The 23,851-nt window shown below is 43.3% G+C and overlaps 1 protein-coding gene across 8 annotated transcripts in view; it reads left to right on the plus strand.

The window, feature by feature from the left end:
• Positions 1-11,764, plus strand: part of MTDH (metadherin) — an 85,128-nt gene extending 73,364 nt beyond the window's left edge. For 5 of the 8 annotated variants that reach the window (XM_055286843.2, XM_055286842.2, XM_055286845.2 and 2 more), the window contains 3 exons: positions 2,326-2,466; positions 6,519-6,675; positions 8,232-11,764. In XM_055286843.2, coding sequence (XP_055142818.1) covers positions 2,326-2,466; positions 6,519-6,675; positions 8,232-8,302 — 369 coding nt within the window. In that variant the 3' untranslated portion in view covers positions 8,303-11,764. The remainder of the gene's footprint in view (positions 1-2,325; positions 2,467-6,518; positions 6,676-8,231) is intronic. The other 3 variants (XM_055286847.2, XM_063642886.1, XM_063642887.1) reach the window with 1 other exon arrangement.
• The last annotated feature ends 12,087 nt before the right edge of the window (positions 11,765-23,851 follow it).

A 23,851-nucleotide genomic window follows, 5' to 3' on the forward strand; every position in this document is an offset into this window, starting at 1 on the left:
GCATCACAGCTCAGTGCAGCCTCGACCTCCTGGGCTCAAGGGATCCTCCTGCTTCAGCCTCCCAAGTAACTGGGACTACAGTTTTTTTGTTTTTTTGTAGAGACAGAGTTTCCCTATGTTACCCAGGCTATCCCAAACTCCTGGGCTCAAACAGTCCTCCTGCCTTGGCTCCCAAAGTGCTGGGATTACAGATGCAAGCTACCGCACCAAACCCAGAGTCCTTTTTGGTGTTCGTGTGTGGCTGATGGGGTCTTTCACTGTTGAGTTCAACTTGGGATGGAAATAAATTGATGTCTTCTGACTTTGTGAGATTGCAAAACTTTGAAAAACTTTGTAAGATTACAGACTTCACACACATACTTCCAAAGCTACCTGCTCAGCCTAAATATATAGAAAATTTTGACTATCTAAACCCACTACTATACTGAATAACTATCATAAAATAGAACATCAGTGTCAGAAGAACATTAAGATCATCTTAGCCATTTGTTAAAAAGAACGGCCATTTTATATGGATGCGTTTGCCAAAGAAAAATACAGTAACCCTTCTATTTAATATATTCTAGTTCATGTTTATATATAATTTACTAAGCATATAATGTGCCCTAGAATTATTTTGCTGAAACTTCGTAAAAGTTTAAAAATCTAAGAATGGAAATCTTGCTGCCCTGATGTCCTGTGGTGTTTGGCATGTGCCCTCCCGTCTCCTGACTAATCAGAGTGGCATGAGGCCCACACCACCCAAACCTTTCACTTTCCAAAGAGTTAGCTGTCCTCCACCCTGTACCATGGTGTCCTAGCCTGTCTGCATTTGTTAGTGGTGATATTCTTTATGTATAATAAATTTTTATACCCCCCCAAAAAAATGGAAATCTTAAAGCTTATATGAGTTCTTAGAAATTATTAGGGCAAATTTTACTTTACAGTTGAGGAAACAGGCTTAGGGAAACTAAGTGACTTGTCCCTGAGATTGTTTGTTTGTTTGTTTGTTTTTGAGACAAGGTCTCACTCTGTCACCCATCCCAAGTGACTTGTCCCTGAGATTGTTTGTTTTTGAGACAAGGTCTCACTCTGTCACTCAGGCTGGAGTGCAGTGGCGTGATCTTGGCTCACTGCAACCTTCACCTCCCAGGTTCAAGCAATTATCATGCATCAGCCTCCCAAGTAGCTGGGATTACAGGCGTGTACTATCATTACCAGATAATTTTTGCATTTTTAGTAGAAACAGGGTTTCGCCATGTTGGCCAGACTGGTCTTGAACTCCTGACCTCAAGTGATCCGCCCACCTCGGCCTCCCAAAGTGCTGGGATTAGAGGCATGAGCCACCGTGCCCGGCCTAATTTTTGTATTTTTAGTAGAGATAGGGTTTCACCATGTTGCCCAGGCTGGAGTGCAGTGGCAAGATCTCATCTCACTGCAACCTCCGCCTCCCAGGTTCAAGTAATTCTCATGCCTCAGCCTCCCAAATAGCTGGGATTACAGGCATACGCCACCACACCCAGCTAATTTTTGTATTTTTATTAGAGACAGGGTTTCACCATGTTGGCCAGGCTGGTCTCGAACTCGTGACCTCAGATGATCTGCCTGCCTCAGCCTCCCAAAGTGCTGGGATTACAGGCGTGAGCCGCTGCACCCAGCTGTCCCTGAGATTTTGTAGCTAGACTGTGGCATGGCCAAAATTGGCATTTTCTGTCCATGCCCTTTCTACTATGTAAGCTTAATTTATCTAGAAAATTAACTTATGTATAAACATTTTATTCCTTGAAGTTGTTAAGTGTTTTTTGTGGGTTTGTTTTGTTGTTGTTGTTGTTGTTGTTGTTTTGAGACAGAGTTTTCCTCTGTTGCCCAGGCTGGAGTGCCAATGGTGCAATCTCGGCTCACTGCAACCTTCACCTCCCAGGCTCAAGCAATTCTCATACCTCCTCCCGAGTAGCTGGGATTAAAGGCATGTACCACCATGCCTGGCTAATTTTTGTAGTTTTTTAGTCTTGGGGTTTTTTTTGAGACAGAGTCACCCAGCCTGGAGTACATGGTGTGATCACAGTCCACTGCAGCCTCCATCTCTCAGGCTCAAGTAGTCCTCTCTCCTCAGCCTCTTGAGTAACTGGGACTACATGTATACACCACCACACATGACTAATTTTTGTATTTTTGTAGAAACAGGGTTTCACCATGTTGCCCAGGCTGGTCTCAAATTCCTGAGCTCAAGCAATTCACCCACCTCTGCCTCCCAAAGTGCTGGGATTACAGCCATACACCACCATAGATTTTAATTAATGAAGAATGAATGATTTATATAATCTAATAGGTTATTTTTCTCTATAGGACACAGAAGAATTAGAAAAAGAGATTAGAGAAGAGCTTCCAGTGAATACCTCTAAAACCCGTCCAAAACAGGAAAAAGCTTTTTCCTTGAAGACCATAAGCACTAGTGATCCAGCTGAAGTACTCGTCAAAAATAGCCAGGTAATTTTTAAGAATAATAAAGTTGCTGGGTGCAGTGGCTTACGCCTGTAATCCCAGCACTTTGAGAGGCCAAGGCGGGCAGGTCATGAGGTCAGGAGTTCAAGACCAGCCTGGCCAACATAGTGAAACCCCGTCTCTACTAAAAATACAAAAATTAGCTGGGCAAGGTGATGGGAGCCTGTAATCCCAGCTACTTGGGAGACTGAGGCAGGAGAATCGCTTGAACTCAGGAGATGAAGGTTGCAGTGAGCCGAGATCGCGCCATTGCACTCCAGCCTGGGCAATGTGCAAGACTCCATCTTAATAATAATAATAATAATAATAATAATAATAATAATAATAATAAAGTTTTGGCCAGGCACGGTGGCTCATGCCTGTAATCTCAGCACTTTGGGAGGCCGAGGCAGGCGGATCACCTGAAGTCAGGAGTTCAAGACCAGCCTGACCAACGTGGTGAAACCCTGTGTCTACTAAAAACACAAAAATTAGCCGGGCACAGTGGTGGGCGCCTGTAACCCCAGCTACTTAGGAGGCTGAGGCAGGAGAATCGCTTAAACCTGAGAGACGGAGGTTACAGTGAGCCAAGATCATGCCACTGCACTCCAGCCTGGGCAACAGAGCGAGACACTGTCTCAAAAAAAAAAAAAAAAGAAGAATAAAGTTTTGTTGACTCAAGTATTTTATCATAAATAATGTTTTAAGCACTGTGCTAAGCATTTAAAATATAATGACTAATTTATCTACAAAACAATCCCAAGAGAAAGGTAAGACACATTTTATAAATGAAGCTAGAGAAGTTGAATTACTTGCCCAGAGTCATATAACTATCAGTAGTGAAGTCAAGAACCACACTGTACTGTATTTTCTCCTGCTAAATATCTAGGCATACAAGGGATAGAGAGCTTAGAGAAAATATGATTGGTTTCATTTTCCCCCAATATATGTACATAATATGACTATGGTTCAGCCTCCCAAAATGGAACATTTGTTTAAAACTTGGTTATAGGCTCTTGAATGATGTGCCTTCTATGGAAAGTATCTGTATGGCAGAAGGGACCATTTTACAAAAGGCCTAGGTTGGTGACACAAAATCTGATTTCTAATTGGGTAAATTAATTACATCATATGAAAATAAATTCAGGGCTGGGTGTGGTGGCTCACACCTGTAATCCCAGCACTTTGGAAGGCCAAGGTGGGTGGATCACAAGGTCAGGAGTTCGAGACCAGCCTGGCCAATATGGTGAAACCCCATCTCTACTAAAAATACAAAAATTGGCCAGGCATGGTGGCAGGCACCTGTAATCCCAGCTACCCGAGAGGCTGAGGCGGGAGAATCACTTGAACCCAGGAGGCGGAGGTTGCAGTGAGCCAAGGTCGCGCCACTGCACTCCAGCCTGGGTGACACAGTGAGACTCCATCTCATAAATAAATAAGCAGCCAGGTGCAGTGGCTCACGCCTATAATCCCAACACTTTGGGAGGCCAAGGCAGGAGGATCGCTTGAGTCCAGGAGTTTGAGACCAGCCTGGGCAACATGGCTAGACTCAGTATTTACAAAAAGCACAAAAATTAGCTGGGTGTAGTGGTATGTGCTTGTAGTCCCAGCTACTCAGGAGACTGAGTGGGAAGACCACTTGAGCCCAGGAGGTCAAGGCTGCAGTCAGCTGTAATTGCGCCACTGCACTCCAGCCTGGGTGACAAAGTGAGACTTTGTAAAAAAAAAATATATATATGTGTGTGTCTGTGTGTGTGTGTGTGTGTGTGTGTGTGTGTGTGTGTGTGTGTATAATAGCAAAGGGTCTATTTGACTTTTTTTTTTTTTTTTTTTGAGACAGAGTCTCACTCTATTGCCCAGGCTGGAGTGCAGTGATGCAATCTGCAGTCTCGGCTCACTGCAACCTCTACCTCCTGGGTTCAGGCGATTTTGCTGCCTCAGTCTCCCGAGTAGCTGGGATTACAGGCGCATGCCACCAACCTTGGCTAATTTTTGTATTTTTAGTAGAGATGGGGTTTCACCATGTTGGCCAGGCTGGTCTCGAACTCCTGACCTCAACTGATCCACCTGCCTCAGCCTCCCAAAGTACTGGGATTACAGGCATGAGCCACCACGCCCGGCCTCTGTTTGATATTTTTATATTAAATCATTTTCAGAAGCCATCTTATGAAGAATATTTGATCCGTTCTGTGACTTAATGTAGATAAGTGAGAGAATAGAGGGGAAAAGGAGATTAAAAATAAGTAATAATAAAACTTCTGGATATCAAATAAATACAGGGAACACTAAGAAAGGTAAAGAAACTAGGCAACATAAATACAACCTCAGGGCCGGCCACGGTGGCTCACGCCTGTAATCCCAGGACTTTGGGAGGTTGAGATGGGTAGATCACTTGAGCTCAGGAGTTCGAGACCAGCCTGGGCAGCATGGTGAAACCCCCGTCTCTACCAAAAGTACAAAAAAATAGCTGGATGTGGTGGTGTGTACCTGTGGTCCCAGGTACTTGGGGAACTGAGATGGGAGGATCATGTGAGCCCAGGAGGCAGAGTTGCAGTGAATGAAGATCACGCCACTACACTCCAGCCTGGGTGACAGAGTGAGACCCTGTCACACACACATACACACACACAAAAAAAATACAACTTCAGATACCTGGAATAGGAAGAAGGAATCCTAGTAATTACTTGGGCTCACACCATTTCCTCTTGTATCCTTATCCCATTTTGCTTTCTCGAATCTATGGGCCCTGGAAGAATAGGGTCAAGAGATGCATTACTTACCCTTCTATGTTCAGAATAATGATCACAGATAGAGCTAATAGGTGAAATGATCTTCTACTCATCTCTCACAACCCTAAGGCACTCCTAATTACTGACGTTCTTATCATTACCAGGTCTTGATCATTTATTAATGGATATGCTTCAGTGAGGCAAATCAGTTAGTTTACCCCTTTCTGCTTCCAGGCTGTAGAGAAGGAAGGCTCAAGAATCTAGGCTCTGCCTTAAGCATTCTAATTTCACTACCAGACTGGATAAAACACTGAAAATTTGGACCTGAGTGTTACCAGTTGCTTCAGTCAGTAGGACTGGTAACCACAGTGTGCTTGTAGGAAACAGAAGCTGTTGCTGCTGCTATTTGAGAAATTCTTACCTGTTGGGAAGGAGATTAGGAGTTGTCATCTACTGGTAGTTCAGAAGTTAGCTATTTTCCTTCTGTTTTTCACAAAAATTTTTGAAGTGTTCTGAGTTGGTGGAAATGGACAACCATTGAATCACTAACAAGTACAAAATCAGCCAGTCCCTGTGGTTCACGCCTATAATCCCAGCTACTCAGGAGGTTGAAGTGGGAGGATTGCTTGAGCCCAGGAGGTCAAGGCTACAGTGAGCTGTTTTGTGCCTCTGCACTCTAGGCTAGGCCACAGAGCGATACTGTGTCTCAAAAAAGAAAAATATAAAATAATCTTATTTATATGAAACTTAAGAATATAAAGGTTAGGCCGAGCGTGGTTGCTCACACCTATAATCCCAGCACTTTGGGAGGCTAAGGCAGGCGGATCACGAAGTCAAGGGATCGAGACCATCCTGGCTAACATGGTGAAACCTTGTCTCTACTAAAAACACACAAAAAATTAGCCGAGCATGGTGGCACGCACTTGTAGTCCCAGCTACTCAGGAGGCTGAGGCAGGAGAATCACTTGAACCCGGGAGGCAGAGGTTTCAGTGAGCCAAGATTGTGCCACTGCACTCCATCCTGGGCGACAGAGCGAGACTCCACTTCAAAAAAAAGTTAATGAAAATGAAATTACTCATTTCTATTTGAAATTCAGTAGATATTTTATAATTTCATACCTTCATTTTTATCTCAACATATACTCATAAATGTTGTAGGTGATAACTGATTTGGCTGTGTCACTAGAGGGCAGGTATGAGTTACATTGCTTATCTGGAAGCCATATTAGTATTGAATTGCTGCTAAACCACCTCTTGGTATTACTGTGATATTTAAAGTTTATTTGAAAATTTCACTAAAAAACCTGAGATGATTTTTTCCTAAAATAGCCTATCAAGACTCTTCCACCTGCTACTTCTACCGAGCCATCTGTAATCTTATCAAAAAGTGATTCTGACAAGAGCTCTTCCCAAGTGCCGCCAATACTACAAGAGACAGATAAATCCAAGTCAAATACCAAGCAAAATAGTGTGCCTCCTTCACAGAGTAAGTAATCCTCATTTTTTGTTCCTTTGTACTGATTACATTTTTCATGTGTTAAGGTTCTGATCTTAAAAGTCTAATGGAGGCCGGGCACAGGGGCTCACGCCTGTAATCCCAGCACTTTGGGAGGCCGAGGCAGGCAGATCACGACATTAGAAAATCGAGACCATCCTGGCTAACATGATGAAACCCCATCTCTACTAAAAATACAAACAGTTAGCCGGGCGTGGTGGTGGGTGCCTGTAGTCCCAGCTACACGGGAGGCTGAGGCAGGAGAATGGCGTGAACCCGGGAGGCGGAGCTTGCAGTGAGCCAAGATCGTGCCACTGCACTCCAGCCCGGGCAACAGAGCAAGACTCCGTCTCAAGAAAAAAAAAAGTCTAATGGATTAATAAGAGTAGCCCTTTCTTGCTTTGAAAATGCTAAATTCCCCTGGGCGCGGTGGCTCACGCCTGTAATCCCAGTATTTTGGGAGGCCGAGGCGGGCGGATCACTAGGTCAAGAGATTGAGACCATTCTGGCTAACACAGTGAAACCCCGTCTCTACTAAAAATACAACAAATTAGCCAGGCTTGGTGGTGGGCACCTGTAGTCCCAGCTACTCGGGAGGCTGAGGCAGGAGAATGGTGTGAACCTGAGGCGGAGCTTGCAGTGAGCCGAGATCGCGCCACTGCACTCCAACCTGGGCGACAGAGCAAGACTCTGTCTCAAAAAAGAAAAGAAAATGCTAAATTTTTTGGACGTTTGTCTACTTAAGTTGTGAAGGCCAAGTTGTTAAAATAACTGAAGGAGGCTGGGTGCCGTGGCTCACACCTGTAATCCCAGCACTTTGGGAGGCTGAGGCGGGTGGATCACTTGAGGTCAGAGGTTCAAGACCAGCGTGGCCAACATGGCGAAATGCACATCTGTAATCTCAGCTACTCGGGAGGCTGAGGCACAAGAATCGCTTGAACCCAGGAGGTGGAGGTTGTAGTGAGCCAAGATTGTGCCATTGCACTCCAGCCTGGGTGACAGAGCGAGACTCAATAAATAATAATAGATAGATCTATCTATCTATCTATCTATCTATCTATCTATCTATCTATCTATCTCTGAAGGAGAGAATACATTGCTGAGAACAGAGAGGGAGAACTTTCATGCCTGCCTGCTTGTCTGTGTGGTCCCTCTCCCTTTTTCTCTGCACATGTTCTTGAGGCTACAAATTATTCTATGCTTTTTTTCCTCCTTTACTCTCTTCAGCTACCTTTAGTATCCATTTTACCCATTTTTCTCTTTTATTAGTTAGGTTGAGCCATATTAAATAATAGTTTTTTTAGGTCAAAACTGGTTGAATATCAGCAGTTCCATATAGTTCAACCTAATAATACCATTGAAAGGAAAGGAGGGAAGAAGACATGGAATAACTTAAAATATATAACGAGGGCTTGAAAACTTAAACATAAAATTTGAGTATTTTAACACATTTTTTCATAGTTACTACTTTTATATTATTGAGACGTAACAGTATTTACTATCCTCCTTATTTTTTTTCTTCGTTTTCCCCCCTTTTTCTTTTTTAGCCAAGTCTGAAACTAGCTGGGAATCTCCCAAACAAATAAAAAAGAAGAAAAAAGCCAGACGAGAAACGTGAAATTTTTTTTCCTGAATTGGACATGTGTTTGCAAACACTGTCTTGAAGATTATGCTGTTTATGCAATAATTTGTGAACATGTACAGAGTTTTATATAAATTTAAACCAATTTTTAAAACAAAACTGCGGACACAACCACCATAAAAATGGAATCAAAAGAAAGTTAATTTATGAAATTAAGAGGTCGGCAGAATATACTCAGTGATGGAAGACACTTGGGAAAGTCTTTTTAATTGAAAGAGAACGATCTTAATTTAAGAATATTATCCTGGTTTTAACAACAGTGCCCTGTTTACAACAGATTGTGCCCTATCTCATCTGCAGCCAAGGAAAAAAGGATTCTGATTAGAAAGAGGGTTGCCTACGAATTAGTAAGCAATTCCTTGGATCTTATGCACAGAACTTGTACCATTTGAATCTGTTTTACGCTTAAATCAAAGTGCTTTGATCAAATGCATAACCTGCCATATCTTTACATATTTGTTGGTAGCAATTTGTATTAAAGAAATCACAAGTGCAAATAAAAAGTCATTTATCATTTGTTTAACTAAACTGTCATGGTTTAGTTTATAATTTTTAAAAAGTTCTTAAAATACTGAAAATGCAGTTGACACTTGTATGGCTTATGAAGTTATTTTTGATAGTCTTACATTACTTGAATTGTTCAAAGTACAGTATATTTTAAATTAAGAAAAGTGAACTATATGTATTTGTTTTATACATTTAAGGCTTAGACTCATAGATAATGCTATTGTTTATGATTTGAAAATTTTCAGGCAAAATCCAATTTACATTTTTCCTTTCCCTAGCAATTACTTTTTTCCAGCTTCAACTCTTCTTAGTTACTAATACTTTTTTGACTTTAAAAATGAAATCATTCACAAACTTTTGGTATATGATGGAGAATGAAAAACTAGAGTCAGACAGCTTTAATTGACATTGTCAAGACCTCCAGTTATCAGGAATACATTTTTTTACTGCCTTAACCTGTAGTGCGTAGAATATGCATCAATTTCTTGAAGGGGATTCATGTTTTTATAAGAATTTTCATGTAATTATTGCAATTGTGGTCAAATAAGGAACGTTTCCTGCTTGAAATTATATTGATTTAAATGATGTGTGAGATGTTTCACCATTTTCAGGCACTGTGTAATTCTATTGTAATAAACTGGCAGGTATCTTTGTAACTATAAATAGTGCATGCTCAGCCATGTACACTGTAAATAGCCTTTACCAAACGTGTTTGACAAGGACCATAATTAACATCACTTAGTGAATTGTGATAAAGAAAAAAAAGCCATGATTTATTCGATGTGATTGGCTTGTTTTTATGTGGCGCCAAGAATGAACCTGTTTAACAGCTGTAACCAATGGTACTGATCTATCCATCCAATGTTGTCATTATATTTGATTGTGGTTCAACAGTATTGTGTTGTCAGACTAGGAAAGCTAAACAAACAAAATGGTTTTAGTTTTGCTGAAGACTGGCCTTATTAATGGGCAGCTTTCCTAACAAGAGATTATTAACTTTTATCAGGTGTTAACATCTGTTTCAGGAACATGGCAGTATGTTTACATGTCAGAAGTTTTGTTTAATTCTATGGTATTTCTAAATTGACTTGTTTAAATAAATTCAGCAAATGGATAGCATTGTTTTTTATTTGCTTCAGTATGGGGGTAGATAATAGCTAAAGAGCCAGGGATGAATTTCTTCAAATGACTTTATTCTGTTAGCTTTACATAGGTGTTGGAGGATTCCTAAGGTGTCAGCACTTTGTAAAGGTACCATAAAGGAGAATTTGATAGGGAATCTAATTTTAGAATGTGCCAAATGATCTGTGCTCAACAATATAATTGAACTCTCTCAACTCTACCTCACCATTTATCTTAAAATTCTGTTGGCCATGTCAAATGTTGGATTTTATTTCTGCATCCTAGTATCTCCCCATTCTACCACCTATGCCAGATGTTAAAGACACCACATGTTTTGAGGAGAATGGCATTGTGGAGATGCAGAGATGCATTGTGGAGATGCAGAGATGCATTGCTAAGTTGAGGTGGATCCAGTATAGAGATACCTATATTTCTTTTTTGTGGCTCAAGAGCTAGGACTTGAATTTTGTTTTAAGAAATGGCAGCTGGCCGGGTGCAGTCGCTCACGTCTGTAATCCCAGCACTTTGGGAGGCTGAAGCAGGTGGATCACGAGGTCAGGAGGTCAAGACCAGCCTAGCCAAGAGGGTGAAACCCCGTCTTTACTAAAAATACAAAAAAAAATTAGCTGGGTGTAGTGGCGGGCTCCTGTAATCCCAGCTACTCGGGAGGCTAAGGCAGAGAATCATTTGAACCCAGGAGACGGAGGTTGCAAAGCCAAGATGGTGCCACTGCACTGCAGCCTGGGCAACAGAAGGAGACTCCGTCTCAAAAAAAAAAAAAGATGGCAGCTATATAAATGATAAAATTAATTACATTCTCTTTCACATGCATGAGGTGCAAACTCTGTCACAAAGTATTTTAATTACCTTTTACCTTGTTTCATAGATCTTTATGTGACATAAAAACAGTTTCTGGCATGGCCTATAATCCTAGCACTTTGGGAGGCTGAGGCAGGTGGATCACCTGAGGTCAGGAGTTTGAGACCAGCCTGGCCAATATGGTGAAACCCCATCTCTACAAAATTTGCAAAAAGTAGACGGGTATAGTAGCGGGTGCCTGTAATCCCCGCTACTCAGGAGGCTGAGGCAGAGAATCGCTTGAACCCGGGGGGGTGGAGGAGCAGGGGAAGACAGTCTCCTATGGCGGCATGAATAAGATGCTTCCAGAACTAGTAGGGAAATAACTAACCTCTTCAGGCTTTATCAGGCCTGGAGGGGAACCTTGCCCATGTTAGCAAGAAAGATGTCCTAGAGAAACCACTCAAAAGGCTCCCTAATCCAGCCTGTCTCCACATACATACTGAAAATTCTTCCCTACTCTGAGGCAGAGTGTAGTGGTTTAGGGGTTTCTCCAGACTGGAATCCTATCTATCTGTACCGACAATTGAGCAAACAATAGTTGAGAGAGTCCAAAAAAAAGTATTAAAATGTGACTGATGTAATTTGCCATGTTTACTTTATGCATGCATTTTATTGGGGAGGGGAGGTCAGAATAATTCACCCAAATCTAATGGTCTTATTTCATAGGCTAATCTGGTTTATATTTGCATTAAAGATACTGGAGGGCAATATTTAACTACAGAGTTTAGTTTTTCTTAATTAAAAACAGTCCTCTATTAATATAGTGTGAAATATCTTTCAAAATTTAGAATTTAGGTTTAAGATGTCTACTAGATATCTTAAGATTTTCCTGTAAACTCACTGCACAAACTGGAATTACTTTCCAAAAGACTTAGGGAATGCAAATATGTTATTTGTAAGATGCATTGAGTATTGTAAATAAAACAAACCATTTTTGATTTGTTTAAATTGCTTGTTACAGTTCTCTTGTGGGAAGGGACTTCGTCAGTCATTTTGCATCTTAAGCTAGACTAAACTTTTTGTTGTTGTTGTTTTCCTAAAACCATAGGTGCAAGCTTTGCCACTGGGAAGTCATATTGAATTAAGCACTTTTGAAAATGTCACTGTTTGTGACACACAATGTTCTCTACAGAAAACTTATTCTATCTTATGTCATTTTAGCAGTAGATGTAACTGCCTGCCACCAGGTGCAATATGTCATTTGCATCCGCCTTTTCAGTTAAGGAAATTGAACTAAAACTTGGCATGCATTAGTTTGTATGTATGAGTTTGGCTGTGTCCCCAAACAATAATTGCTTGTACAAGATAGAAGTTTGAGGCTGGGCGCGGTGGCTCACGCCTGTAGTCCCAGCACTTTGGGAGGCCGAGGCAGGCGGATCACCTGAGGTTGGGAGTTCGAGACCAGCCTGGCCAACACGGTGAAACCCTGTCTCTACTAAAAATACAAAAACTTAGCCAGGCGAGGTGGCGGGCGCCTGTAGTCCCAGCTACGCAGGAGGCTGAGGCAGGAGAATGTCGTGAACCCCGGGGGGGCGGAGCCTGCAGTGAGCCGAAATCACGCCACTGCACTCCAGCCTGGGGGACAGCGAGACTCCATCTCAAAAAAAAAAAAAAGATAGAAGTTTGTTTCTCAGCTGGGCATGGTGGCTCATGCCTGTAATCTAAGCTCTTTGGGAGGCCGATGCGGGAGGATTGTTTGAGCCTAGGAGTTTGAAACCATCCTGAGCAATATAGTGACACCCCCATCTTGACAAAAAAAAAAAAAAAAAATTAAAACAAACAAAAAGATTGTTTATCTTTCATATAAAAGTTTGGGAAGGCAATCCAGAGCCCATATGACATTATGCAGGGTCAGGGATCCAGGTTCTTTCTATATTGTTCCTCCCCATTCTCAACTTGTGGCTTTTTTTTTTTTTTTCTTTTAATGAGATAGAGTCTCTGTTGCCCAGGCTGGAGTGCAGTGGCACACTTCTAGCTCACTTCAGCCTGGAACTCCTGGGCTCGAGCTATATTCTCCCACTTTAGCCTCAGCCTCCAGAGTACCTGGGACTACAGGTACACACCACCATGCCTGGCTGAATTTTTTTTTTTTTTTTTTTTTTGGTAGAGATGAGGTCATTGCTATGTTGCCCAGGCTGGCCTTGAACTCCTGGGCTTAAGTGATCCTCCTGCCTTGCCCTCCCAAAGTGCTAGTGTTACAGGTGTGAGCCACCGCACCTGGCCAACATGTGGCTTTCTTACTTGAAGACAGCTGCTCTAGCTAGAAACTTCCTATCAGCATTTAAGCCAGCTGGTAGAGGGCATTACCTCCCCCACCTCCCAAGAACACTTCCTGGAAGTTACACACAATACATAAACTTCAATTTCAAACAGTTGCTTGGTCCCACTAGCCATGAAGCTGGATGGGACGTAATCTGTCTGGGTTGTCATGGGCCAAATTAACATTTTGGGATTCTGTTAGGAAGAAGAGAATTGGATAATGGGCACCTCTAACAGTGTCTGTCAGAGTTGACATACATTGTGTATCTCCTGCACCAAAGCATTTTTGAGATCAAGTGTTCTTCCAGCTGAGCAGAAATTTGGAAGGCTATTCAGTGCCACTTAGTGTAGTAGCTAATAATATTCCAACTTCTATATGATAGTTTGTTTTTTGTTTTTTTCTACAGACAGGGTCTCATTATTGCCCAGGCTGGTCTCCAATTCCTGGGCTCAAGCAATCCTCCCACCTCAGCCTTCTAAATGCTGGGATTACAGGCATGACCCACTGTGCCCAGTCTATATATAATAGATTTTAGAAGAAATTTCTGCCACTCAGTGACTGCTTTAAATTCTAGAGACAGAGGCTGAGAGAAACTTAGTAGCCTGCCTGCACATACTACAAGCACAGATTGTATAACAAGTTGCAAGAGAATCACCCTGGTATATAATCTTTTAAAACATGAAAAGGGCATAACTATTGTTCTGGTCTAAGTGCTCTAACAGGACAATGATTTCTAACCCTAGCATCACGACATGTATATAGTGTGTTGTAAGACATTTCCCAGCTAATAGTTACAGTACTGAAGCTTGTGAATATGTTAATTGAGAAAACTTTAAGCAGGTTCGAAGTTATCCCATGATAGTAGCATTCTTATTTGTATATATGTGCTTTCCTTTTTTATTTGTATCAAGGCATTTAAAATGAATATATGTAACATGTACCTAAGTTTTAAAAGCATAATAAAATGAACACATCTGAAACCACCATTCTGCTCAAGAAATATAACATTACTTAAGAAATACAGTGTTACAAGGGGATACTGGGAACCAGCTTGACTTGTAACAGGATTAGAGGGGGAAAGGCTTGGGTGAAAATGATTGTTCTCAAGTGCCTCACCTGGCACAGGCCCTTTTTGGTACCAACAGAGGCTTACAGTCCCAGGAAACATCTAGCCTGATCTCAGAAAGGTTTAATGGCAACTTCATTGCCACTCCTCCCTCAAGACATTTCACGATATGTTGGGAAATTGTTTTAATAAGTACACAGGGGCACAATGACTATGAATGTGAATGGTGTCCCAATTTGTATAGTGCACAACTCTACATGGCAGCCTTTCCCTGAGGGAGGGGAATAGATCACAAGATAGATGTCACTTCTAGACAGCTTTGCCCCACTCAGAAAAGCAGCAAGTTCCCTATAGGCACTTAGAGTGAGGGTTCCTCTGAGGTTTGTTGTGGGGCTGGAGACTCTTGACAGACACCAAAGGAGGTCTTATGGCAAACAGCTATTAGTAATACGATAGTGAGATTACCAGAAATTTCTTTTTTTTTGAGACGAAGTCTCGCTCTGTTCCTCAGGTGCTCAGGCTGGAGTGCAGTGACACGATCTCGGTTCATTGCAACATCTGTCTCCCGGGTTCAAGCGATTCTCCTGCCTCAGCCTCCCGAGTAGCTGGGATTACAGGCACACGCCACCACGCTTGGCTAATTTTTTGTATTTTTAGTAGAGACGGGGATTCGCCATGTTGGCTAGGCTGGTCTCAAACTCCTGACCTCAAATGATCCGGGTGCATCTGCCTCCCAAAGCACTGGGATTACACGCATGAGCCACTGGGTCTGGCCCATTTTTTTGACAGACAGGAGCTTCCTCTGTCTACCAGGATGGAGTCCAGTGGCACAATGACGGCTCACTGCAGCCTCAAACTCCTGGGCTCAAGCGATCCTCCTGCCTCAGCCTCCTGAGTAGCTGGGACTACAAGCACCCACCACCACACCTGGATAATTATATCTTTTATAGAGACAAGGTCTTGCTTTGTTGCCCAGGCCGGTCCCAAACTTCTGGGCTGAAGCAATCCGCCCACCTCGGCCTCACAAACTGCTGAGATTAACAGGCATAAGCCACTGTGCCCAGCCTGAATTTTTTAAAAATACCTCAAAGATCATGAAAATAAGTAATTTAGGCGAGGTGCGGTGGCTCACACCTGCAATCCTAGCACTTTGGGAGACCAAGGCAGGAGGATCACCTGAGGTCAGGAGTTCAAGACCAGCCTGGCCAACATGGTGTAACCCCGTCTCTACTAAAATACAAAAATTAGCTGGGCATGGTGGTGGGTGCCTGTAATCCCAGCTACTCGGGAGGCTGAGACAGGAGAATCGCTTGAACCTGGGAGATAGTGGTTGCAGTGAGCCAAGATGGTGCCACTGCACTCCAGCCTGGGTGGCTGGGCGAGACTTCGTCTCAAAAATAAATAAACAATCTGAGAAAGATCGAGTAAGGAAAAAATAGTGGGCAGTGGTGGGAAGGAGCAGAGGGTTAGTCTTAGGAATAAAATATTAGAATAAAATATAAAATAAAAAATAAGTATTCGTTGTAAAACCCAGAATCTGCTCTGGCAAGTTCAAGCTGAAAAGGAATCTAGAAGGAACAGAGATCCAGGCCCTTTCACCATCAAGAATAACACCTAAGACCAGGTGTGGTGTCTCACTCCTGTAATCCCAGCACTTTGGGAGGCCGAGGCAGGTGGATCACCTGAGGTCAGGATTTCGAGACCAGCCTGGCCAACATGGCAAAACCCCGACTCTACTAAAAATACGAAAATTAGCCAGGTGTCTGGCATATGCCTGTAATCCCAGCTAATCGGGAGCTGAAGCAGGAGAATCACTTGAACACAGGAGGTGGAGGTCGCAGTGAGCCAAGATCATGCCATTGCACTCCAGCCTGGGAGACAGAGCGAGAATCCATCTCAAAAAAAAAAAAAAAAGAGAGCAAGAATAACACCTGGCCATTTTAGAGGCTGCTCTAGCAAAGATAATCCACCCATCAGCTCCTGAGGATGCTTGGGACTGAATGCCAGCAGCTCCATCCCTGCTGCTGCTGCTGCTGATGAATAGTTGGATGCCACTCCACCATGCTCGCCAAACTAGATTCTGCTCAGGCATACACCCTGTCCTTGCTCCTTTCTTAGTGTTTCTCAGAGGCTAGGTCATACCCATGTCTGTGTCAAGCAGCGAGGGAGACAGAATGAATTTGGGGAACTCCAAATGGAAAGGATATTCAAGATAACACTAATTGAGCTGGGCACGGTGGCTCACGCCTGTAATCCCAGCACTTTGGGAAGCCTAAGCGGACTGATCATGAGGTTAAGAAATGAGACCCTCCTGGCCAACATGGTGAAACCCCGTCTCTACTAAAAATACAAAAATTAGCTGGGTGTGGTGGCACACGCCTGTAATCCCAGCTATTCAGGAGGTTGAGGCAGGAAAATCGCTTGAACCCGGGAGGTGGAGGTTGCAGTGAGCCGAGATGACGCTACTACACTCCAGCCTGGCAACAGAGCGAGACTCCACCTCAAAAATAAAAATAAAAATAATATATTTATTGAACAGCTAAAACCCAGTTAACGTGCACTCTACCAGTGGAATCTAATAAATTCTTAACAAAAGGGATAGTCAAATTGATCAGGAGAACCACAGTATGGAACCCAGAAATAGATGGGAATTTTGTATACAACTTAAGTAGTGTTTTAGTTGAGAAGTAATTAAACTAATTAGGGACTTACTTAATAGATGGTACTGGCACTACTCATTTGGAAGTAAATAAATCTGGGACCCTATCATACATATTAGGAAAAAAAACTTTAAAGATAATACAGGGAGCTATATGTATAACCTAGGGATCAGGAAGATAGATATTTTTTGGTAACACTTAAGTTCTGTTAAATTTGAAGGAGATTCTTTTTTTTTTTTTTTTTTTTTTTTTTGAGATAGAGTCTTGCTCTGTCACCCAGGCTGGAGTGCTGTGGCACAATCTCGGCTCACTGCAAGCTCCGCCTCCCAGGTTCAAGTGATTCTCCTGCCTCAGCCTCCCGACTAGCTGGGACTACAGGTGCGTGCCACCACGCCCAGCTAATTTTTTGTATTTTTTAGTAGAGACGGGGTTTCACTGTGTTAGCCAAGATGGTCTCGATCTCCTGGCCTCATGATCTACCCGCCTTGACCTCCCAGAGTGCTGGGATTACAGGCATGAGCCACCGCGCCCGGCCAGGAGAGAGATTCTTAACCAAGACTGGAAACCCAGAAGCTATAAAAGAAAAGATGGGGCCGGGCGCGGTGGCTCACGCTTGTAATCTCAGCACTTTGAGGGGCCCAGGCAGGCAAATCACGAGGTCAGAAGTTCGAGACCAGCCTGGCCAACATGGTGAAACTACGCCTATACTAAAAATACAAAAAATTAGCTGGGCATAGTGGCAGGCGCCTGTAATCCCAGCTACTCGGGAGGCTGAGGCAGGAGAACCGCTTGAACCCCGGAGGCAGAGGCTGCAGGGAGCCTAGATCTCACCATTACACACCAGCCTGGGCAACAGAGTGAGACTCTATCTCAAAAAAAAAAAAATAGAAAAGAAAAGAAAAAGAAAAGATGGGCCAGGTGCGGTAGCTCACGCCTTTAATCCCAGCACTTTGGGAGGCCAAGGCGGCCAGATCACGAGGTCGGGAGTTTGAGACCAGCCTGGGCAACATGGCAAAACCCTGTCTCTACAAAAAATACAAACATTAACCAGACATGGTGGGGTGCACCTGCAGTCCCAGCCACTCAGGAGGCTGAGGCACGAGAATCACTTGAACCCAGAAGGCAGAGGTTGTGGTGAGCCGAGCTCACGCCACTGCACTCCAGCCTGGGTGACAGAGCAAGACTGTCTCAAAAAAAAAAAAAAAAGGAAAGAAAAGATGGCTATATTTAACTGTATACAATTTTTAAATTATTATTATTATTATTTGAGAAGGAGTCTCGCTCTGTCGCCCACGTTGCAGTGCAGTGGCGCAACCTCGGCTCACTGCAACCTCCACCTCCTGGGTTCAAGGGATTCTCCTGCCTCAGCCTCCTGAGTAGCTGAGATTACAGGTGCCAGCCACCAACACCTGACTAATTTTTGTATTTTAGTAGAGATGAGGTTTCACCATGTTGGCCAGGCTGGTCTCAAACTCCTGGCCTCATGTGATCCACTCACCTTGACCTCCCAAAGTGCTGGGATAACAGGCGTGAGCCACCGTGCCTGGCAATTTTTTTTTTTTTTTTTTTTTTTGGAGACAGAGTCTCACTCTGTCTCCCAGGCTGGAGTGCAGTGGCATGATCTCGGCTTACTGCAACCTCTGCCTCCCGGGTTCAAGCAATTCTCCTGCCTCAGCCTCCTGAGTAGCTGAGATAACAGGCATGCACTACCACACCCAGCTAATTTTTGTATTTTTAGTAGAGACGGGGTTTCACCATGTTGGTCAGACTGGTCTCGGACACCTGACCTCATGATCTACCCTCCTCAGCCTCCCAAAGTACTGGGATTAAGATGTGAGCCACCATGCCCAGCCATGCCCAGCAATTTTTTATAAACTTTTAAAATGTTTTATTTTGAAAGCATTAGAGGCCAGGCACTCCATTGCTCTCCAGCCTGGGTGACAGACTAAGACTCTGTCTCAAAAAATAAGTAAGTAAATAACATAAAATAAAATAAATAAAATAGAATGTGCAACACCGTTGATAGATTACAAGCTAATACTTTCTAGAATACATAAAGATAATTGACAAAAGGGAAACAACACAAGAGAAAAATAAGCAGATGAGAATAAGCAGTCCGAGAATAAGCAGTCCAAGAATAAACAATACAAAATGTTCATCAAACATATTTTTAAATGTTTAAACTTACTAGTACCAAGAAAATACAAATTAAAGTAAGAATGAGCCAGCTATCACTTCATGCCCATCAGACTGGCAAGAGTTTCTAAAAAAAAAAGCTGTAACTCCAGCTGCTAATAGGGATACAGAGAAAGTGTATTCATTTACTGCAAATGGCAGGATAAATTACTACAATCCTTTGGGAGTGCAATCAGCTACCTTTTTTTTTTTTTTTTTTTTTTTTTTTTTGTAAGATGGAGTCTCGCCTGTCGCCCAGGCTGGAGTACAATTCCAAGATCTCAGCTCACTGCAACCTCCACCTCTGGGGTTCGAACGATTCTCCTGCCTCAGCCTCCCGAGTAACTGGGATTACAGGTACCTGCCACCACACCCGGCTAATGTTTGTATTTTTAGTAGAGATGGGGTTTCACCATGTTGGCCAGGCTGGTCTTGAACTCCTGGCCTCAGGTGATCTGCACGCCTCAGCCTCCCAAAGTGCTGGGATTACAGGCATGAGCCAACGTGCCTGGCCTAATCACCTACCATTTTAAAAATTAAAAGTAAAGCTGGGCACAGTGGCTCACGCCTATTATCCCAGTGCTTTGGGAGGCCTAGGCGGGTGGATCACCTGAGGCCAGGAGTTCAAGACCAGCCTGGCCAACATGGAGAAACTCCATCTCTACTAAAATACAAAATTAGCTGGGTGTGGTGACGCATGCCTGTACTCCCAGCTACTTTCGAGGCTGAGGCAGGGGCATCACTTAAATCCGGGAGGTGGAGGTTGCAGTGAGCCGAGATATATCTACATATATATGTATATATATGTGTATATATATATATGCGTATATATATATATATATATATATACGTATATATATATGCCTCCAGACTGTGGAGGATTCATCACCACACCGGGAAGCAATAGCCTGGGCTCCAGAGTCGGCCACCTGTCCATGCACAAACGAGGAGAGGTCTCATGAAGCTTGAGCAAGGTCTGGGACCCTAGCTCTTTTTGTAACAAGTTGTTTGGCATGAGGTCCAGTCACGAGGGCCCTTCATGATTGGGCTCAAGGAACACAAAAAGGTCAACTTGTTTTTGTGATTGTCTATTGTTTTTCAATAACTAATGTATAGGAATAGATTGAAATAGAGATTTCTCTGAAACATTGCTTGATGAATGCCTCAAGGGGCTCACGCAACCTGTTCCAGGACTTGGTGACCATTTTTTGTGTCCATGTTCTTTTTAGTTCAAATTTAATATTTAACTTTTTCTCCACACCCTGTCTCTGCTAAAAATACAAAAATTAGCCCAGTGCAGTGGCAGGTGCCTGTAATCCCAGCTACTCCAGAGGCTGAGGCAGGAGGATCGCTTGAACCGAGGAGGCAGAGGTTGCAGTGAGCCGAGATTGTGCCACTGTACTCCATCTTGAGGACAGACCAAGACTCCGTCTCATAAAAAAAAAAAAAAAAAAAAAAAGAAGAAGAAGAAGAAGGGCCAGGTTCAGTGGCTCACACCTGTAATCCCAGCACTTTGAGAGGCCGAGGCAGGTGGATCACGAAGTCAGGAGTTCGAGACCAGCCTGGACAATATGGTGAAACCCTGTCTCTACTGAAAATACAAAAATTAGCCAGGTTTGGTGGCACGCGCCTGTAGTCCCAGCTACTGGGGAGACTGAGGCAGAAGAATCGCTTGAACCCAGGAAGCGGAGGTTGCAGTGAACCGAGATCGCGCTACTGCACTCCAGTCTGGGCAATGGAGGGAGACTGGGCGACGAGGGAGACTGGGCGACAGAGCGAGACTCCGTCTCAAAAGAGGAGGAGGAAGAGGAGAGGGAGGGTGAAGGGAAGGGTGAGGGGGAGGAGGGGAAGGGAGGGGGTGGAGGAGGAGGAGGAGGAGGAGGAGGAGGAGGGGAGGAGGAGGAGGAGAAAGGAGAAACCTTAAGGAGAAATCTGAAACCACCACAAGGTGGCGACTTGAACATGGGCCATTCTCTCCACCTCCCCATCCCCTTACTACCATTTTTCAAATAAGAAAAATGCAAGCTAGAGATTGAGCACCAATTTAAGTTGCACAGCTGACAAGTGGCAGAAACTGTATTTGAAGCCACGTCCCCTGTCCCTGAGTTCAGAGCTCTTTTCACTCTCCCGATCGCTGTATGGCCACGTGCAGATGCCTCTGCCTGCTCCCTGGATACTACCTGTGAATATTTGCCTGTATTTTTCTCTCTGAAGATCTCTTTCTCTCTACCTCCTTGTACCTTTATGTCTCTTTGTCTCTCTCTGTTTATTGCTGTCCTGTGTATCTTTCACTTTCTCTTATTCTAATCTCTGTCTCCATTTCCCCAGCCCCCAAATTCATGTTCTCTTTTCTCTCCCTCCCTCTTTCCTCTCCCTCCCTCTTTCCTCTCCTAGTGACTGGACTAAACATGCATCTGAAATATAATACTCAAAGAACACTTTTAAGTTGTTTACTAAAATAGAAGGATTTTATTTGTTGTATTTAAATAAATTACTTCTGATTTGTAAATAATAATTACACAGAACTAGTGTAAGCTTTCCATTATATTATGTCATATTACACTTCTATCCATACAACAACTCAGTGAGGTGTTACTATTATTCCCATTTTACAGATGAGGAAACTACGATGTTAAGTAGCTTCCCAGGGTTGAGGAAGCTAACACACTACGGAGTATACCTTTTTTTTTTTTGAGACAGTCTCGCTCTGTTACCCAGGCTGGAGTGCAGTGGCATGATCTCAGCTCACTGCAAGCTCTGCCTCCCAGGTTCAAGCGATTCTCATGTCTCAGCCTCCCAAGTAGCTGGGACCAAAGGTGTCTGCTACCATGCCTGACTAATTTTTGTATTTTTTGGTAGAGATGGGGTTTTGCCATGTTGGCCAGGCTGGTCTCCAACTTCTGACCTCCAGTTATCCACCCACTCGGCCTCCTAATGTGCTGGGGTTACAGGCATGAGCCACCATGCCCAGATCACATTTTGTATTTAAAAGAAATTAGGGCCAGGTGCAATGGCTCATGCCTGTAATTCCAGCACTTTGGGAGGCTGAGGGGGGCGGATCACCTGAGGGTCAGGAGTTCCAGACCAGCCTGACCAACATGGAGAAACCCCATCTCTACTAATACAAAAAATTAGCCGGGCGTGGTGGCACACGCCTGTAATCCCAGCTACTCGGGAGGCTGAGGCAGGAGAATCGCTTGAACCCAGGAGACGGAGGTTGCAGTGAGCCGAGATCACGCCACTGCACTTCAGCCTGGGCAACAAGAGCGAGACTCCGTCTCAAAAAAAAAAAAAAAGAAAAGAAAAGAAAGAAATTAACTTACTTTTGCTTAATTTAGCCCCAATAAACTTTTTCCTTGCTACCACGGATCAGAGCTTCATCAATTAAAAAATAAAAAGAGTTCTGCACTATTACCAGGCTAGACACTGGCAATCATTCAGGTAGGAGATACTCTGGACTAAATCTCATGGATTTACTCTAACAGCAAAATAAGAAGGGAGATAGAGGCCGGGCACAGTGGCTCATGCCTGTAATCCCAGCACTTTGGGAGGCCCAGGCTGGCGGATCACAAGGTCAGGAGTTGGAGACCAGCCTGGCCAATATGGTGAAATCTCGTCTCTACTAAAAATACAAACATCAGCCGGGCGTGGTGGCAGGCGCCTGTAGTCCCACCTACTCGGGAGGCCGAGGCAGGAGAATCACTTGAACCCGGGAGGCGGAGATTGCAGTGAGCCAAGATCACACCATGGCACTCCAGCCCGGGCAACAGAGTGAGTCTCCGTTGCAAAAAAAAAAAAAAAAAAAAAGAGAGAGAGACGGGACGGGAGATAGAATTTACACAGATCAATGGGTTGAGATTAGTAACACTCTAGAAATGCACAATGAAGGACAGTTCAGAGTCAAACTATATCAAATATGACTCTCTTCACGTCTCTTATTATCATGTATGCATATTTTAACTTAATCCTTTGAGTTGGCAACGCATCCATGTGCTTCAAAATTCAAAATCTGTCAAACAGAATACAATACATATGTCTTCCTCTCTTTTTCTCTTTCTTAAATGTTCTTTTTTTGTTTTTTTGTTTTTTTGTTTTTTTTTTTTTTGAGACGAAGTCTCGCTCTCGTCCCCCAGGCTGGAGTGCAATGGTGCGATCTCGGCTCACTATAACCTCCGCCTCCCAGGTTCAAGCGATTCTCCTGCCTCAGCCTCCCCAGTAGCTGGGATTACAGGCATCTGCCACTACGCTCGGCTAATTTTTGTATTTTTAGTAGAGACGGAGTTTCACCATGTTGGCCAGGCTGGTCTGGAACTCCTGACCTCAGGTGATCCATCCACCTCAGCCTCCCAAAGTGCTGGGATTACAGGTGTGAGCCACCACGCCTGGCCCCATCATCCCATTTTATTACAACATTGTGCCTCATTAAATGAATATACTGTAATTTACTCAACCAGTTCCCTACTGGTGAACATTTAGGTTTATGCAAATTTTCTGCGTTATGAGCAATGCCACACTGAATAATAATCCACCTGTTAGTTTTCTTCATGTATGAGTATAGCTGAAGATAAAGTCCTCAGTTATAGACTTGCTAAGTCAAATGATATGAGCATTTGTAAATTTGATAAATATTACCAAATTGTCTGAGAGTTTGCACCACGTACACGAATGTCTGATCTCTTACACCATAGCCTATACAGTTGTTATCAAACTTCATCTTTGTCAATGATGAAGTCAGTATTTCTCTCATTATAAGTAAGGCCAAGTATCTTTTCCTATGTTTGAGTTATTTACATTTCTGTCTGTTCATATACTTTGCTGTTTTTCTATTTGTTGATCCTTTCTTATCAATTTTTTCTCTATTGAGGAAATTATGT

Source organism: Symphalangus syndactylus, chromosome 7 (genome assembly GCF_028878055.3).
Source record: "Symphalangus syndactylus isolate Jambi chromosome 7, NHGRI_mSymSyn1-v2.1_pri, whole genome shotgun sequence".
Classification (NCBI taxonomy): Eukaryota; Metazoa; Chordata; class Mammalia; order Primates; family Hylobatidae; genus Symphalangus; species Symphalangus syndactylus.